We start from the raw sequence: 20,315 nt of genomic DNA, 5'->3' as shown, positions 1-20,315 counted from the left end.
CACGAGAGAGATATTTCATCCATAGAGGATTGACAACTTGGCACATGCCTCTTGATGATCAGAGAGCAGCATCGATACTGGCCAGAGTTTGGGCTATCGTACCCTTCTCATGATTCATGGTGACAGCTGGTCTGGAAAGAGGATAAAATTAGGCAATGGGAGCAAACTAAAAATATGAATGATGTTTAAAACTATTCAAAAAGCACTTCACCTCTTATAATACAACATTATCAGCAGACTGCATTAAAACTTATTTGTTTATTTTTAAAGACCATTTTTGTGCTCATCACAGAAATACATCACTGTTGCCTAAATGTTAATTTAGTGGCAATTTGTGCTGTGGATTCATATAGTTAATGTATTTGTAATTTTAACATTTATAGCTGACTCACCAGTCCAATTTTACATTTCTCAGGCTTTGGCCTATTACACAGAAAGCTTGCAAGAAAAAGATATGCAACTCCGGAGAGCTGCCTGCATGGCACTTAAACAGCTGAAAGTAAGTTAAGGGTTTGTACATTTAGAGCTGCTATTGACAGCACCAAAATATATTAGCAACTATTCAAATAAATAAAATGTAAGTTCTTGATACCCGTCATAAATGCAAAATGAATTATTTTGTATTAATGGTGTGTATAAACCCATAAAAACAAATAAGTTACCCTTTATGATTAATGTATGTTAACATTTAAAACTGACATGAACCTATAATAGAAGCAAAGGTCTGTCTTGCTTTAAACAATAAAATGTTTTTATATCTATTTCATAGAACCTTTCAGAAAGGTCAGTATATTGTGAATTTAAAGAAGCCTTCAATTAGCTGGAATCTTAAAAAGAATTATCTTCGTGAGGCGGAAAAACAATACCAAAATAGTTCTAGAGATAGTTTTTAAGCTTCAAAGAGGGGTTGTTAATGGAACTATTTAATTTAATTAAATTTCACTGGGTTAGTAGCTCACATCTTTGAAATGTTATTCTTTATTCCAACCAATCAGGGGATATCTTGAAATACATTAGGCCTAAGCTTTTCAAATTGGGGCGGTGGGGATCTCTGGGAAGGTAGCACTTGCACCGATACCAGTATTATCTCCCTTGATCCTGCCATATTTCCAGCCTGGGATAATATGCAAGGGAGACGGGCTCCCGAGCCTGTGCTGAGAACTCACGCCCGACTTGGGGACAGTGACTTGCTGTGGTAGGCCTTGGGGAGTCTGCTATAGCGCAATGATGAGGTAGCCACTGAACTGCCTGAAGAAATTATTTTTTCGGTGGAAAACTTCTTTTTTCACTGATGGAGCATGCTCGGAGAGCACTTGCTCAAGTCCCTCTTTTTTTAATGCGCCAAAAACCCTGTGTCGACTTTTGAATGTTAGACACTAAGGCTCAATAGTGGAGGTCTTGTTTCTCTCATCATCACCATACTATTTCATTCCACCCACCTGGATATGGGTGGGATCAGTTGATGCTGCAGGGACTGGCCTCTTAAAAAGTGGAAGTGAGGTGGGGATGCAACAGAATGTGTCCCTCCACACATTTACAGCCCTGTCTACTAGAAAACTGGCAGGACTGGGCTGGAAAGCCAAGGCCATAATGTCTCAAACTTAATACCTGTGACATGAAAGATATCTTTTAATGTAAAGACATTACATTACTAGGCAAAATACCATGGATGCTGAAATCTGAAATGCTGGAAATCTCAGCATGTCATGCAGCATCTGTGGAGAGAAGCAGAGTTAACATTTCAGGTCAATGACCCTTTATCAAAACCGGCGAATGTTCGAAAGAACAGATTCTTGAGGAGCACTGAAAGGAGGAGGGGAGGAAAGAACAAAAGGGAAGGTCTGTGATAGGGTGGAAGACAGGAGAGTTTTGGGACATAAAAGGGATGATGGGCCGATTCAAAATGATAATGGCAGAAGTTAGGAAAAGATTAGTTTAGATAGGGTGTGAATGGCAGGATAATTACCAGCTACCATGGGTAACAGAGAAAAAATACATAAGAGCAAAATATGGGCAGAGGTTAAGGCCTGAAATTGTTGAGCTCGATGTTGAGTCCAGAAGGCTGCAAAGTGCCTAAACGAAAGGTAAGGTGCTGTTCCTCGAGCTTACATTGAGCTTCATTGGAACAGTGCAGGAGTCTGAGGATGGAGAGGTCAGAGTGGAGCGGAGAATTAAAGTGACAGGTGACCGGAAGCTTGGGGAAACGCTTATGGACTGAATGGAGGTGCACAGTGGTTACCCAATCTGCATTTGATCTCTCCAATGTAGAGGAGACCACGTTGTGAGCAGCGAATACAGTATACTAAATTGAAAGAAGTACAAGTAAATTGCTGTTTCACCTGGAAGGAATATTTTGGGCCTTGGACAGTGGGAAGGGAGGAGGTAAAAGGGCAGTAATTGCATCTCCCACACTTGCACAGGAAAGTGCCATGGGAAAGGGAGGGGATGCTCGGGGTGACAGTAGAATAGACCAGGGTGTCAGAGGGAGTGGTCTCTTCGGAATGCTGAGAGGGGAGCGGAGGGTGTAAGGGGGAGATGGGAAGGCTTCCTCTCCCACGAGCGGGCCCACTGATATAGAGGGTCGGCGCTCGCCCCAGCCCACGTAGCAATTCTCAAAGTTAGCAGACAGAGACGGATGGCAAAGTATAACTATCTTTATTACGAACGTCCGGGAACACCTCTTATCACAGTCGCCTGTGAGTGGAGATGCTCCCCGAACAGCACAATCATACAACTTTTATACATTTCAAAACCCCTCTATTCCCGGACAAGACCTTCCTAGATTTCTAATTGAACTACCTTATCAGTGCTACTTCTCTAATTGGACTACCTTATCAGTGCTACTTTGGATCGACAGGCCAAGACCCTCGTGACCGCTTTAGGCCGTGACTAGAATGACTTCATTAGGTCGGAATTTGTTATACATTTCCTTGGTGCCTGTGAGTCGCCTCGAGCTTCTTCGCAAGGTCTTATCAATGTCTGTTTAGGTTCTCACATCGTATCCTGTCGGAATATTATTGAATTGATAACTTCTGGAGCCTTGGTACAAGGCCGAAGAGAGGCCTTTTACCTCCTTATGGGCCATTGCAGGAACCAGCACTTTAACCCTTGTCCCGCTGGTACCCCTAATGCCAAATTTCTCTTACAATTCCACCCTTTTGGCCCTTGGCTATACGCCAAGCTGGCCATACGTTCACCTGGGTGGCCATCTCCCAAGCTTCGGGACCTCCTGAAACCTTCCCACAGAGTTATATAAGGTAAGTCCTTCCTGTAGGACTGCTTAAATTTTCATCCCTTATGGCCTTAATCATAGTGCGTGCCCTGTCGTATCGTTTGACCTGTTTAATTCGTGCACGTTAATCCCATCATGACCATCAGAACCAGGCCCTGTATTACTATAAGTACATGTGATATTATTTTTATCCATGGGTGAATTTGATTATCAAGTCCAATGTCCCACAGCTTTGAGTACCAGGGCTGATCAGCCAGCATTGCGTTAGTGTCTCTTTGTAAGTTGTCTATCTTTGATTCTGGATTCCTTGCACCAGACGTAATTGTTCCTCATTTAATTCCGGTATTGTTCCGTGGATGATTTCCGTTGTCTCAGGATGTATATGGTTAAGTTGGCTGCCCCCGTGCTCACGCACCACTCTCCGTTCCCTTGCGGGGCAGTGATGGTCTCCAGATCTTGTTCAAGAGGAGTAATACTCAGCATACATCCGTTTATCTGGTGGAATCCGCACTCATCATTTGTCATTCGTGGCGTACTTCGACATGAAACCACTTGGTTATTTTTATAACAGTCGGTTATGGTAATGCCTCTGGTACTATTGTTAACTTTAATCACCCGTCTGGCAGGCTGATGGTAACGCAACCGAGTTTGGTTTCTTACTTCACCGATATTATCGATCTGGTATCAGGGGTCTCCCTTTGTTACATCATATGGGCCACCTGTAACAATTCCCCTTCCACGCCATCTCCCCACCGCGCATGTAGGGCTTGGTTATCCAAGTCCCTCCCCAGTAAACCCCTCAAGACTACGCCATTAAGTTGTTAGCCCGGTCAGATATCTCAGGGTAGTGGACTCTGGGCCTTCGAGGATCCGTTGTGCCAGGTTCTGGTATAGACTTTATAGTTTCATTCCCACAGAAGCTAGGAAGAACGATATCCATTAGATTTAGGTTAAGTAGTCGCTGACGCATCCTAATTATATCCTTTCTTTAGATTCTTTTATTACTAGCCCCCCTTTGGCCTCAGTCTTTATGGACGGGCTTATGGACGAACTTGCGTGGTTGTGCTGGGAAGATTTGTTGTCCCCAGGGTGGTTGTTGGGGCAGTGGTAGGGCTTCACACTCCATCCGCCCCCCTTTTTGTTCTGTTCTGTTCCCACCCTTCTGTTTCTCTTGCGGGGTGGGTTTGGCTGCTTGTTTTGCAGCTTCGTCCGCCCAGGCATGAGCTTCTAGAACTGAAATTCCATCCAGTTGGATTTCTGCGCCCTTCTCCATACTGGCACCCATAGCAGCGGCAGTCTGCTGCATTACAACCTTACTTAATACACTATACATAGCCATACATTAAAATAAGTTCTGTCCTTGCTCCAGTCCTTGGCTGCTGGGATGCATATTTCGGCAGTTAAATTAAACAAAGCTAGTTCATGTAGTAGTGTCTTTCCTGCGTGTGCTATATCTCTCGTAGTCCATCTGTATTATCCAGTGCTTGCGTGGGCCTTAAGGTTCCCAGTATCCTGAGTCTCCACAGTCGAAGTAGCCATTGCGGTCCCATCTCGGTGAGTGTTTTATCTGCAAATTTTAAACAGATAGCCTGGTCGTCACCAGGTGTTAGGTTCTGGTCTACTCATCTTCCGTCCATGCATGTTGAGGTCACTCTGTGAAATCGGAGGTAAGGGTTAGGTTGGGTTTGTGGACTACACTTATCCACCATGGGCTCTATTACCGTAGGTGATGGTGCTATGGCTGCGCACTGCATTATCCGTCTGGTCCCATTTAAAAAAAAAAATCTCTTCCAGCTTATTTATCTTAGCCTTTAACTCTTGAATTTGTTTTGTTTGAGTATCTTTCTTTTATTTGTATCAGGCGAGTATTATTACATAGGCTAGTTCTGTTTTTATTTTTATTCTGACTATCCCACCATTTCCTCTATCTGTCAGGTGAGCCTTTTTTATTCTATTTAGAAATCCAAATTAATAATGTCCAGTATAAAACAGCTGTCAATGGAAAGGGTTAACTCCTTTACAGGTTTATAAGAAAGCCTGATGTCATTATGTGACTTCACGTAATCATCCAAAAAATTATTTTTTAAGTCTTTGTGCCTTCAAAACTTGCTTAGAAATTAGGAATCCGTTAAAACAGCAGAAATCATTAGTAAAGCCGTCATAATAACAGTCTTCTCATCAGGAAAGACGGCATTTTAGATTAAACTCCAAATTTTTTTTTAACTTCTAATTCAAGTACTTGCCAAAGATTTTTTTTTTGATTTAAAACGAGACCACACATTTTTAATAGCTATTTTGTTTACTGAAATCCAATTTTCACACAAGCTGTATACATTCCAACATTTCATTTTATTTTACGGTCCCATTCGCTGGGCAAATCTTGTGTTTTATTTCTCTCTCTCTCAGCACAAAATCTAAACTTCCGTGCCAGTTCCATAAGAATTTAAAAATTCAGTAAGGTTCTCTAATTCCCAGTTTTCCTTTCTGTGCTGAGTTCACATAGCTTAGATCTTTTCTCCTCGTTATTTTCAAAACCCTCCTGCTGGTTTAGACTGTTCGGGACTTTTCTTGATAAACAACGTCCATCAATGGAGAGTGTCTTTTACCTCTTCAAATTCTTTTTTTTTTTCCAATTAAACCAATATTCTTTTCACAGCCGATATCAACTAGTATGTCTTTTTCCATCGCAAACACCCATTTTTTTTGTCAGCACCTATTTAGTACGTTACGTCTTTTTTTTTTTCAGATCTCCTTTCTTCAAATTAAGTTTTGTATTTTACACGGAGGGCTGCTTTTCGATATCTCAAATTCCAGTTTCAAGGTCGTTACAATGTCTCTTCTAAACTGCTAAAGCTTGCTGTTTTCTGCTCAACAAACCTATCCTTTGAGCATTTCCTAGCTCCATAACTTACCGAATAAATCCACACCTGCGTTTCTAACTTAAAACTTCCCACATACAGGACAACACTACAAAGGTTTGGAAAACATGAAAAGTTCATTCCGCAGTCAAAAAATCACACAGGGACTCTCACTCAACGACAGACATTCACAAAAGTCTCTTCATTCAACAAAGCTTATTAATTGATTGGCTGGTTCTAATTTTGGATCCATATGTCACTTAAGATAGTCATTATCAGCTTTTTTATGGCCTTACGTAATTACGCAAGTTACAATTAATGATTGGTTTTATTCGCCTTTTTACTAGCCATGTTACCCATCTTCTTCAGGCTATGAGGGTCTTGGGTACTCCCTTAAATTCGTGTCAGGTATGCAGGATGCTATTTATATGTCTTCCCTTGGCACCGTGCACTCGTACCACTGCACGCTTTGGGTCAATATATCCCGTCACTGCCCAGGGACGTTGTCTCTATTCCCTCTCTCGTCTCAGCACCGTGCGCTCGTACCGCTTCGGGTCAATAGACCTCCCTCTCCCTCTATATCTTCCCTTGCGTCGTACCCTGATCGCACTGCCGTGCTACCTCCACGCGCGCGTTTTAGGATGCACCTTTTGACCCCCTTTTACCCCTAGATTGTCCTTGTCCTCCGTCTCCATCCCTCCAGGACTCACTACAGATGGTTCTTTTGTACGGATGTCCTTCCCTTGCGGTTTACAATGCCACAGCTCTAACTTGAAGGTGGTAAATTAAAACATACTCACCCCAACAGCTGGGTCATTGTTCCGTTCGGGAAGTCCGTACCCTGCTCGCAGCGCCAAATGTAAGGGGGAAATGGGAAGGCTTCCTCTCCCACGAGCGGGCCCACTGATAGAGGGTCGACGTTCGCCCCAGCCCACGTAGCAATTCTCGAAATTAGCAGACAGAGACGGATGGCAAAGTATAACGATCTTTATTACGAACGTCCGGGAGCATCTCCACTCACAGGCGACTGAGAGGGAGGGGAAGGGGTAAGAGCAGAGGCATCCTCAGTTCAATGCACAAGTTCAGCTTTCAACTCTCCTCCAGATAATTACATGACCTTCCCACATGAAATAATTTTCAGAAATCTACAATCCAAAAGTCTTGATTGATTGAACGGTGTAAGAAATATGTTCTGAAGCTATTTAACTTCTTGTGCATTGATTCAATCTATTTAGAAGTATTTGTGCCACTAGTTTCTTGTTACTGAGTAGACTTTGTGGTAGCAAATTTGGTTACTAGTTTCAGTTCGAGCAATAGTCTGACAATATGGGGCATTCTGCCTTTCGGAGTGAACAGAAATACTTGGAACTGGACAGCCGATGAAAAATACGGCATTATGAAGTTGCCTTGTGCTGTAAACACAAAAGTTGTTGGGAGCTGCTCAAAATTGGAACAGAACTATTAAACTAGCTTTTAATCATAGGTGGTGGATTACGTTGAATGGGATCTTAACTTGTTTTTCCTTCCTTCAAGGCTGTGGAAAGCATTGAACAGATTGTCCTCCTGTGTCATTCTCAAAAAGCAAATGTGCGTGATGCAGCACGAGAAGCCCTCCTTTCTTTTGGTAATGGTGTTTTTAAAAAAATATAAATCTATTCTTTTCTCACCAATTTGCTATTCTCCCTGTCGAGTACAATTCAAAAAGTAACACCTGCCCTCTCGTACCTCATCTAAGTGGCCATCATTCATATGTTAGCTTTGAGAGTGCTGGTAACTATTCCATTATGAGGACATCACCAGTGGGCCTAATCCCCTCACAACATCCACACTGAGGCATTTTCACTAGAGGTGGCTGGATGATGTGGAGCATGAAATGGGTCCAATTTTTCTGCACTGAAGCTACCTACTGCTGCCCCAGCCAAGATCAACTCACACAGCCCGTATTGGGGATCAAAGCTAGGACCTTCATAGTTTGGATTTCTCAACTGCTTTCCCGGAAAGATTTGCTAAGCGGTTGAATGAACCACAAATCAAATTTTTTCTCAACACTTCTGAATGGCATTGTTTGCATATTTAGTTGGTTCAGCAACAAAGTGGTTATCACACATTTTCATGTAGGAAATCCCCTGCAAATATTGCCACTCCCATTGACTTCTCGTCTTCAAACTTAAAAGTGCATAATGCAACAGGATTTGCAACCTGCGGCTCAACATCCTCTAGTACAGCATTGTTTCACATTCCAAATGTACCCCATTTTGCATGCAAGGCTTATTGTAAATTCAATAGGATAATCAAAAGAAGAAAACTGTAGTGCAACTTACATAATACAGTAATTAGATTTATGCCTCATCACATAGAAGCACACAATGAATTACTTTGAAATGCAATCTCAATAGACTTTCAGACTGCTGGTCTGATATAAAGTCTCAGAAGAGCAGTGATTCCCTCCAGCCAAACATTGGGAAGATAAACATCGCCTTTGGCTCCCAGCACAAACTCCGTATCCTTGTCACTGACTCCATCCTCATCCCCGGGCTATGTCTCACGCTAAACCAGACTGCTCATAAACTATGTCCTATTGAACTACGAACTGAGTTTAAACACAATAACCTTTCCATTCAAAAAGCTGCCTACTTCCATCTTAGTAACATTGCCTGCCTCCATCCTAAACATAAGCTCCTCTGCCATTGAAACACTCATTATGGCCGTCACTTCCAGATTCAGTTATTCCGATGCTCACCTGGCCAACCTCTCTTCCTCCACCCTCTGTAAACTCTGCAATTGACCCTGTACCATATCCTGCTGACCCATCACTCCTGTCCTCACTGATCTACACTGGTTCCTGGTCCAATGCCTCAAATTTAGAATCATCATCTTTGCATTTAAATACCATCAGCCTTACTCTTCCCCATCATTAACTTTCTTCAGTACTTAACCCCTCCCTGCTAACACTCTGGCCTCTTGTGCAACCCCTTTTACCATGTCATCGGTAGCTATGCCTTCAGTGCATAAGCTACATAAACTGGAACTCACTTCCTAAACTCCTGTGCCCATCCACCTTCCTTCACACTCCTCTCTCTCTGACCAAGCTTTTGATCAACCATCCTATCTCCCCCTTTGGCTCGACATCCATTTTTCCCCTTATGCTTCTGTGTAGAGCCCTGGGTGTTTTCCCATGTTTGACTGGCAACTCAATTTCATGAAATGCCTGTGCATTTCTCTGTTGGTAACTATTCATTTTGAGAAAATTGGCAAAATTCTCAAACTGGATGATTTTAAACAATTTATTAGTAAAACTAAAAAAACATGTAGATCTCTGCTAATACATTACTTAGATTATCTTTCATTTCATTGTTCAGGTCCAAAAGGTCGTTTGGCCTTCGAGAAGGTGGACAGTCTATGGTACGAAGAAGGCATGAACAAAAACGCAACTACTCAAATTACCATTCTCTAAATATTGAACTTTAAAAAAATTTAAATCAACTACAACAGACATCTGTAGATAATGTGGTTGTGTTCCATAATTGTGCTTATACTGTGTCTATATTGTATAAAAATTTGAAAAGTCACAAAATGCAACATTTATTTTTTTGTCTTATGCAAATGGTTATTCACTCTCCAGTCTAGGATATTGGTGTGCAGTAAAGTGGAGCGATTCAGATCATTGATCCACACCAAGTAGCTGCACTGCTTTTTACTGTCGATCCAACATGCAAATATTCTTTAGACAGCAATAAGTTTTAGATTCTTATATTCTATTTTTTATAATGGCTAATCCCAAATATTCAAAAGTTGATGTTGCCACTAACTTCATTAGGTTAAAATGTCAGTACAGCATAAAGTACAATAGAAAGACAGATTATATTGCAAAACTGCCTTGCTGGTTACAAATTTACCATTTATTCAGTTAAGGATTTAAAAAACTCACTACAAAACTTATAAAATCCTGAAAAAACACATTTGATTTGGAAATGGAAACAGTTCAGGTTTTGGAAACAAGTTGCTTTAAAGTTGCCACTTGGAACAAATTATTGCTTATGTTGCACCTGCAGTGCTCAGATCTGCAGTTCTCAATTATCTAAATGATTAATTATTCTCTATCCTTTTTGGAGGTATGAATGGAAAAAGTGATGAGTGGGGTGTTTTTGGGTTGAGTGGACTTCAAGACAAAACGCCTGATGCTAGGATGATGCAATGGAGTCAATGCTCTGTGGCAGACTCTACTCTGATGGGGTAAAACTGTCACTTGAGATTTTCTCCACCAAAACAGGTAGGATGGTCCAAACTGGACAAGGACAATGTTTATTGGTGCTTTGTGAGGGTAAACTACACATTAAAGGTTCAAGTCCAGCAGCACACTTGCATATACTTGGGGAAAAAGAGAGGGGAGTTCCTAAACCTCAACACTTGCCAACCTGGACCCAGGTTCAGCCACGAGGTTGGTTTGGAGACTCCCACATGTGATGGATTTCCATGAATGAATACATCCTGTTGAACAAGTTTTTTTTAAAAAAAAAGCTAAATGATGGATTGCTTTGTAATAGAATGAAGTAGGTTGAATCGTACAAATAAACTGCTGTATTTATCCTTAATTCAGAACAATGAAAAGTAGGATTACCAACCACGGTGTGGTGATCCATCACATACATTGCAATATAATTATCCATTACCCAGGATAGGAAGGTCAGAATTGTACCATCCATGTGATGTTCCTCATTCCCACACTGCTTAAATAGTCTGTTTTTTCAGAATCATTTTCTGGAAGTAGTATCAAAGCTCAAGTAAGAGAATGGAAAATTGACACCCTGTTTAAAAATAAATTATGGATTCTAGGCAATCCAAGACGGAGTGGAAGAGAGCGTTGTGAAGGATAAATTTCAATCAAATGAGACACATTAATGGTGGTTAATTTTACAAATTTTCCCCTTTCATTAATTTTCCAGATACAACAGTTATACCATATTGGGAAAGAAGATGGAGGTGGATAGTTATGTGATGTTAAGATCAGCTCCAATCATGCAACCTCTTGGCTAATCTTAATCTGGTTGCTACCAGGAGATACAACAATGGCCTGCAGACAACTATCCTTATTTTTATGGCTTTTTCCACTTCCAGTATTGCTTTTGGAGATCTGTGCATCAGTACCACTGGATCTCCATCATCTTTCGCTCCATTGAGAATTTACCATTTGGGGTAATATTCCCATTCTCCATTAATTTTCCCCAATGTACAATATTCAATGCAAGTTTATCAAGATAGAAGTGGATTTGCCACATATCTGCCACTTTCCTATGTCCTCTTGGAAGCTTCCACATTTTTCTTTAATTGACATAGTTCCTAATTCATCAAATTGTATTTTTCCTCTGTTTAAATCATATGCATATAGAGAATTTCCAAGGGCACACCACAAGCTACATTGAGCACATTTTAAAACATCAATTTATTCTTACTCTCTGCTTTCTACCATTCATTCATTGTTCTCTCCATGCCATCACTTTATCCACTGCACGAGGCGGCAGCCTGTTTGAGGTCCACTATTCTCTGGGAAAACCACCACCTCCTAACATCTAACCTAGATCTGGCCTTATACAACTTAAATTTTGGCTGCTGGTCCGCTCTAACTCATTTAATTGGAACAAACGGTCAACTTAAACACAAACTATTCCCTTCATTATCTTATAAACCTCGATCAGATTACCCAAAAGTCTACAGTCCTCTAAAGTGTAGAATCCCAGCTCTTTTAGCCTATCTAGATAACCAAGATGCTTTAAACTGGGAATTAGTCTAATAGAAAAAGACTTGCAATTATATAGCACCTTCCACAACCACTAGATGTCCTAAAGTGCATTGCAATCAATGAAGTACTTTTGAAGTGTAGTCACTGTTGTAATGTAGGAAACATGGCAGCCAATTTACACACAGCAAGCTCCCACAAACAGCAATGTGATAATGACCAGATAATCTGTTTTAGTGATGTTGATTGAGGGATGAATATTGGCCAGGACACTAGGGATAACACCCCTGCTCTTCTTTAAAATAGTGCCATGGGATATGTTACGTCCACCTGAGAGCAGACAGGGTCTTGGTTTAACGTCTCATCTGAAAGCATCACCTCCAATAGCGCAGCACTCCCTCAGTACTGCACTGGAATGTCAGCCTAGATTGCTGTGCTCAAATCTCTGGAGTGGGACTTGGACCTACAACCTTCTGACTCGGAGGCGAGGGCACTACCAACTGAGCCACAGCTGACACAACCTTTCCAAAGCCTCAGTATCACCCAGCATACGAGAAAACCAAAACTGGACAGTGTTGACTGCGGTCTTGTAGGACAAAACAGTATATCTTGTATCATAATTAATCGTCTTATGAATGCACCCCACCACCCAATTCACTCTAGTTATCACTGCATGGCATTACTCATGAACCTTTAGAGATGTATGCACTAGAATGCCCAGATCCCGCTCTTCCTCCACCTTTTTTAGTACTTTTCCTTGATGGGTGTATGTATGTTGAGCATTAGCTCTGCCCACATGCATAACATTACACTTTTCCATATCAAACATCATTTGCCAGTCATGAGCCCAATCCCCCAGCACATTAAGATCCTCTTGGAGCAGTGGAACATCGTTTACAGCCCGATGGCCATGAAAGGTGCTATATAAATGCAAGTATTTCTTTCTAACACTCACACAGATCTTGGTATCATCTACACATTTGCAGATCATGGTCCCAACACCACATCTAGAAAATTAATAAAAATAATAAAGATCAATGGTCCCAACACTGATCCCTGCGGGACACCACTGGTGTCTGGTCTCCAAACAGATCCAAATCCATCTATAACTACTTTGTCTGCATCCTTCCAGCCAGATTTCAATCCAGCTCAATATAGTATCACTAATACCTGAGGTTTAAATCTTGTAAAGAAGCCTCTTGTGTGGTACCTCATTTTGAAAGTCTTAGATGACAATGAGGCTGAATTTGCGGTCGGAGGCTTTCCACGGGTGGATGCCTACGAGTAGAAAAAAAATCTATGCATTTACCTTCTGCCTCAGGATCCACGGAGACTTACAGTCCTGAGCCTCTACGTGCAGGCCCACATATCCCAAGGGTGCATGTGGTTCACCCATGGGCTGGCCCAACCAAAGGAGGAAATCCCCATTCATACTTATGGGGATTCCCCTTAAGTACGAATAACCCCCAAAATACATCTAGACATCAAATAAATAAATAAAAACATTGCATATTTAAAATGAATTAAAATGGCATTAATTAGATAATTAAAACAAAATTTTACATGTTGCCAAATCGCAAGTTATAAATTTTAGCACACACGCGAGCCTAAACACGGGACTTGCATGGCTCCTATGGATGGGTACACACCTAGTATGTGTCCACAGGGACCGCAAATTACAGCCCAATGTCCATTGGGCTTCCTTTATCTACCAGCTGGTGACTTACTCAAAAGTATCAAATTTGGAAGACATGATCTTTATTTGAAGCCACGTTGGGTGCCCAGATATGTCCCCCTCCATCCAAGTATTCATATATTGCCTCCCTAATGATCCCCTCAAGCATCGTTCCCATTACCAATGCCAATCTAATGGGCCTATAGTTACCCAGGTCTGTCGAGTCATCTTTTCCAAATAATGCTTTCAGCCTATATTATGCCAAGCAGTGCAGTTATTTCTCAATGACTTATGGATCTGTTTAAAACAGAATTCCTGGTGGGATAACTGAAGCCACAAGATCAGAGGGATTTGGGCTAGAATAACTTTTTTTAGACAGTACATTATGCCCTACTTGAAGGCCTTTAAGATAGATGCTTTAGCAGCCCATGGTACCAGAATATCTTCTGCACTTGATGTGGAGGATTTAGGAACAAGTGTTTTATTTTCCTGGTCAGAGAGAATAGAGACTACCTTGATGTGGATCAGTCCCATGACTGATAGAGTGTGACTAACTTGTGTGATTATCGTTTCTTAGAGTTACAGCACAGATTTCAAAGACTTGAGGAGTGCAATCACTCTTTATAGAAATGTCCATCAGGATGAGCAAAATTTGAAATCCAGATTATTAATCTTAGCAAAACAATTCTCTATTGAGAATAAGAAAAACATATTTTGAGATATTGAAACTTCATTATAACAACATAATTTGAGCAGAGTAGGCCACTTGGCCTCTCGGGCCTGCTCTGCCATTTAATAAAATCATGGCTGATCTGATCTTAAGCTCAGCTCCACTTCCCTACCTACTCCCCATAACCCTTCACTCCCTTATCGTTCAAAAATCTATCTCCACCTTAAATATATTCGATGACCCAGGCTCCACAGCGCTCTGGGGCAAAGAATTCCACAGATTTACAACCCGAAGAAAATCCTCATCACAGTTCTAAATGAGCGACTGCTTATTCTTAAACTATGCTCCCTATTTCTAGATTCCCTCACGAGTGGAAACATCCTCTCTGCATCTACATTGTCGAGCCCCCTCAGTAAGTTATGTTTCAAGTAAGACCATCTCTCATTCTTCTAAACTCCAACATGTATTTATTTATAAGTCAACCCTCTAATCTCAGGAATGAACCTAATTTCTTAAAGAGGCCCAAATGGCAAGTTTTTTTGCACGTGCATGGGAGCAGGGGGAGAGGGCAGTGGAGAGAATGAAAATGAAGTATAATGAGGCATAGAATTTGACTCCAAAGTTCAGATCATTCTCTCCTAAGGGAGAATTTAAAAAAAAAGTGGACAGAAACAGCAGCGGAATTTTGAAAAATAAAGGTCGACAGTTTTATCATCAAAATCATTATTCGCCATACATTTCAGTGAAGATAAGATATTCACTTCAGGTGGCTTAGCTGCTCCTTGAAGAGTAAATTGACTTATCGCAGACAGCTTTCATTCCAGCAGATCTTCAAGCAAACACACTCCGCAGCCTCACTCGAGATGGCAATACCTGAGCTGAAATTGCCAATGGAATGAATTGGTGTGTAGGTGTGGGGAAACATGTGCATCATGCTTCAGCTTTACAAACAATGCGAGTGTTCATATATTCTTATAACAATCCTCTCAACTTAAATATTCAAGGGTTTCACAAGTAGTTGGAATCTGGCCAGTTCACATTTCATGGTTCTCTGGTTTATTTGTCTCAAATCCTGGTAAAAAGATTCAAAATTTGTTTCAGAAAGGGAAGGATTTGTATACCCTTGTAAAAGTCTCTAACTTGCTTTTAAAAAATAATTATGTTACGAGAGTCCCGGAATCATCTTAGTAGCTGCATACAAGAAACCCCACAGAGAAACTGCAGAATCGACAAAAGACTGTTTTTGCATGTGGAAACAAATAAATGGAAGACAACTGTGCATAGTGTGGTCCAGCATGAGCAGCAAATAAGGTACAGTGGCTGAATAAGGAGGCATTGGGGAAGGGATGGTAACAGAGGTGGAAGTACACATGGAATTAAAAGGAAGACCCTTATTTGGACAATGAAAAATAAGCCCCAAATTAATTATCGTAGAGGTTGAATACAAGCATAAGAATCTTCCACATTTTTGATTGACAATTGGCTGATAGCCAAAAGCGATTAGAAAAATGCATTAGCTTTATTTCACATCAATTTTAAACTAGCTGACCAAGATTATAAGCTTTTAATCGTAGGTATTGCAGTTTGCAGTCTAAAATGTCAAATACACCATGATGAAACAAGAAGTTTGCTTTCAAATTGGTTTTATTTTGAATTGATGTTTTGTGTGTTGCACTTGAAAGCCAGCTTGTAAATTTTGAAATGGTTCTGCAAAGTCTGTAAATGCTCGACAAGCCTCAGACCTTTGTTAAATGGTTGAACAATATAAAACCGTAGAAAATCATACAATATCAATACATGCAGAAACAGCTAGTTAATGTTGCCAAGAAAAAGACAACACAGTTATTCCTAGTCTACAAGATACTATACAAGAAAGTAAAATACATGAGGTTGTTTACTACTTTTGTGGCAAAAAGCTAATAAAAATGTGAAACAATCAAGTAGGAACATTAGAAGATCACACCAGCTCAAGTTAAAAAAAAAATCAGTGTCTCTCAAATGTTTTTAAGATTATAGGTACAGAAAAGTGCAACATTTAGCTCCCAAGTGCTTTACCTGTAATTTACATAGAGAAAGCAGACTGTAAAATGCAGTTTGCATTTCATTATTCTGGGAGTGGGCTGTTCAGCATTGCACGTTGTTTGGCAGCACACTTAGGAGAGGACATTCAATGATCAAACTTTGTTTTACTTGAAGTCATGCTGTTGACAAACACTTAGTGCAAGCAATTAATTTATCATTTTAAATTAAAAGTTACAATTCCACGGTGAAATTTTATAAAAACAAACTGTGTGCTCAACATATCACAACAAAAACACGTTGGAATTAAAAAAAATTGTATATATTTGGTCCAAAAGTACTTCAATAAAAACAAAAATAATTCCAGTTAAGTCAGACACATCCCTGAAATTTATGGAAACTAGTGTGATCTTATAGAATTTGTTGTTATTGTTAACCATTTAAAAAAAAACAATCACATTGCTGGGAAGACAACAGGAGAAAAAGCATCAAAGCACTCATCTCCTAACTAGAAGGGTTCTCAGCAACACTGGGCATTAGAATTGTGTCATCTGTAAGGCCATACAAATAAAATACTGAACAGATTACCCTAGTCCTCAGCCATTTAATATAGAAAACAAAAACCTACTTAATTACACACTTGAGAAAAATACCTTTGCATAACTTCAAGATCCATAGATGAATTATATCTAATGTCATGTCACTTGAATGGATGCTAGTTCACATGATTTAACAAACTACAGCACTATGTGGCAAAAAGGTACTTCGTAACTAATGTTTTTCAGTTAAAAAAAGACAAATAAGTTACCCAAGACTTTGAACAGTGCAGTAGATCACCCATTACAAGTCACGAGCAAGTGTTGTGAACAACTGGATGCTTTTTAACCAAGACAATATGTTGTTTTACTTGCCTACTGTGCCATTTGATTAGATTGTTGATGTGCAAGTTATACTCTTGAAGTTACAAATCACTCCAGTTGGTACTGAACCAGAAGCTTAGATTGGCCAATAGTTTGATGAGGAAAATATCAGTTTCAAGCTCAATTTGAAATCCATGCACTGATTTTAGAGACAGATACTACGCCAAAGATTTAAATTGGGAAGCTGAAGCTAAACCAAAATCAATTTTCTAAGAACTAAACTGGAATGAGCACTTTTAAAAAAGTGTGATTAAGTAAGTCATTCTACGGGTAATTATAATTGGAGAGGGGGGGCGGGGGGACAATTCATTTCTATTGATCTAAATGACACATCTCAGTGTATCTTATGAAATTAATAGAAGGTTCGGGTTTATATTCATTATACTGAGGTAGCCATCACACTAACAGAATACCATTCTATCTAAATGAATGGTGATGCAGGAGTTTATAACACAGCTTCCACAATATTGACCATTGATCTCTCATTTATAACTTCCTTCATAGAAGTGGATGCTACATTGATTTTTGGGTTGTCCAAAACTTTAAACTTCAGATCCCAGATGTGCTAAATGATAACTGTAGTTTGCAAATATTGATTATGCTTCTTCATTGAAAATCTGCTAGACTTTCTTGACCAAAATTCAAGATCGTAGACATACATTTATCCCCCCTTTCACACACATTCTATCAAGTTCATTCCTCCCTATTTATACAACTTGAATAAACCAGTGTTCTAATTACAGTTTGTTATTTTCACTAAAGATAATTTATAAGTCAGTGATTAAATTTGCTGTTAGAGAATATTGATCACTCCAAGCTAAAGCAAGGTTGAATTAGCCTTCATATCCAGTAACTGGTATCAGTTTACTCACCAGTTGCACACACCTGCCAGATTTTATCAACAGAAAAATGGCTTTAAACTGCTCAGACTACTTAAAATACAACTTCTCCATCATTCTATACTGCTTGCCTTTGTTTCCTAGTTTAGTCAGAAGCACAAAATGGCAGTGGGCAAGGGTTTTTCCATACTTAACTTCTGCTACCCTTCAAATGGCTGAAATTCCATGAGATGTAAGTCCTATATACTTGTCCTCCAGGTTGAGATAACATCTGAATTCCAAAACCTATACAACATTCAATTTGGATTTTCACACAATCTAATTAAAAGGCAATCAATGACCTGAGGGTCTGGGACACGATGTTGATACTGAACAGCGCTAACAACTACAATAGTGTGCACCATGCTTCCGTTACGACTGAAAAGGAAAAGTGCAACTCCCTGGTAAAAATGTTAGAGATCAACATTTCTAAACACTCCATGCTCACTGAATTAACAGCATTTTTCGTGGAAAATTTACATTTTATTAATGGTCCACAATCTGTTCATGGTACCAAAATGTGCAAAATGTTCAATACCACAATCTAATTATTTAATCTGTTCAATCATCTTATTGGTATGACCATGCTGTAAAGAGTAAGAGCAAAGGAGAATTTTAATTAAGGCATGTAGCACAGCAGCTCAATAGCTTGTTGACATTAAAGCGGCTATTTAGCATTTTCTGTCATTTAAGAGGTATACCACCACATCCACCTTTGAATTCTACTGTACATACACCCAAACTACAAGAGCATTTTAGTTTTAAAATCTTACAGTCTGAGCTTTATTCACTGCTCACTTCTGCTAGATTGAATTGGAGTCGTAATACCTCAGTATCTAGCCTTGTAAAAGTAGACTTTACTGGTTAAAACTCTACCACAGTGCCTCAGTCAGCCAAAAACTTGGCAATGTATATAAGAGGGAGTCACCAGATTAGCAGGCTACATTCCTGTACCAAAATGCAGGAGGCCAGTTGAAAGCCATACCTGAAAAAGTTACCTCCAAAAGTTGTCTCTTATCCACCAAATTTGAACACTTGTAGAACTATGTCCTGTTTAAGACAGCAGAAAGTGAGATGTGAACAAGCCCCGTGTAGACAGTTTTGGAATGTTTGAACTCGATCCAACGTACTTGAAATGTGACAAACATCTCAATTACACTGATTAGAAAAAAAACCCACTCTGGATATATATATATATATATATATATATATATATACACATGCCATGATAGATTCAAAATGCTAGCTTTTATACAAACACCCACCATTGAAATCAATCTCTGAAATATTCACTTTTCAGTGTCCGTCTCAACCACTGCCACCAACCAGAACAATCATGCAATTATTTTCAACATGTGCTACACATGTTCACAGTAGTAATTAAGATGTACATCTTTCATCTTCCAAGTAATTTCATATTTAATGATGCTATTGGAATCTGCATGCATTCTACTACACTGGTGTTCAATGTACAATTGCCAGGATACAATATACATCCAGACCATTGACAATCATTCAACAAAGTAATTCTATAGCTTACACACTCTGATTTCCTACTTTTATATATATTATTAGTATCCTCATATTTTGATATACATGATCCAAAAATGTCTAATCCTTATAATTTCTTAAGACAACAGAACTATATACTGACTACTTACAATTTTCCCTCAGATTAAGTACTGGTACCCTATACTTTACAGAGTAGGCGGTGCTCAGCTTCCAGTACTGGAATGAGGTATCTTATTTTACTTTTCTATGAGCCCTTGATACAAGGCTCTGATTAAAAATATATGCTATATTTTTAATACATTGGTGGTTAAAAAAATTGAACACAGTTATACCTGTTACAAATAAATATGGAGTGAAAGATGCTTGGTTGCAGACGTAACGGTCCAAGTTTTATCGATGGTGCAGCTGTAAAAATGCTGGTGGAAATGTATTGCATTTTGGTGTATCGTCTCTCCCCATTAATTGGTCGCTGAATAGGTAAAGGCGAAAAGCCAGTTAATCCACTTTGCTTTCCAGATGGTTTGTGCAAGCAAGAATGCAAGCACAAGTGTAATAGAAAATGGTTAACAGAGACAGTTGAAGAGGACCATTTTGCTGGGATACCCTGAACAGCAGTGGAAGCCTCTTAGTAGAACTGTTTTAACAAAGCAGCAGTGTAATGCCACAGCTTTGCTGAGATTGATGCAATTTCACCGCAGGCGCAGCCCAAACATTGTATGAAACAAATATATCTACTTGACGACTGAAATGCATCCGGAAAGAAAACAAAAGTTTAACATAAATGCTACATTTTGTTTCCCAAGAATATAATATTGGG

At 39.7% G+C, this 20,315-nt stretch overlaps 2 protein-coding genes across 11 annotated transcripts in view; one reads left to right on the top strand and one right to left on the bottom strand.

The window, feature by feature from the left end:
• Window positions 1–9,655, top strand: part of ripor3 (RIPOR family member 3) — a 227,936-nt gene extending 218,281 nt beyond the window's left edge. For 4 of the 5 annotated variants that reach the window (XM_070896021.1, XM_070896019.1, XM_070896020.1 and 1 more), the window contains 3 exons: window positions 416–499; window positions 7,624–7,714; window positions 9,450–9,655. In XM_070896021.1, coding sequence (XP_070752122.1) covers window positions 416–499; window positions 7,624–7,714; window positions 9,450–9,544 — 270 coding nt within the window. In that variant the 3' untranslated portion in view covers window positions 9,545–9,655. Of the gene's footprint in view, window positions 1–415; window positions 500–7,623; window positions 7,715–9,449 lie in introns of those variants that run through there. The other variant, XM_070896022.1, reaches the window with a different exon arrangement.
• Window positions 9,656–15,795: 6,140 nt separating this feature from the next.
• The window catches only part of LOC139277496 (tyrosine-protein phosphatase non-receptor type 1-like), a 133,478-nt gene continuing 128,958 nt past the window's right edge, over window positions 15,796–20,315 (bottom strand). For all 6 annotated transcript variants that reach the window (XM_070896018.1, XM_070896016.1, XM_070896012.1 and 3 more), the window contains one exon: window positions 15,796–19,967. In XM_070896018.1, the coding sequence (XP_070752119.1) occupies window positions 19,806–19,967 (162 nt within the window). In that variant the 3' untranslated portion in view covers window positions 15,796–19,805. The remainder of the gene's footprint in view (window positions 19,968–20,315) is intronic.

The sequence above is a fragment of the Pristiophorus japonicus genome, chromosome 12, assembly GCF_044704955.1.
Source record: "Pristiophorus japonicus isolate sPriJap1 chromosome 12, sPriJap1.hap1, whole genome shotgun sequence".
Taxonomy (NCBI): domain Eukaryota; kingdom Metazoa; phylum Chordata; class Chondrichthyes; family Pristiophoridae; genus Pristiophorus; species Pristiophorus japonicus.
This window is presented reverse-complemented; position numbering and strand designations above follow the sequence as displayed.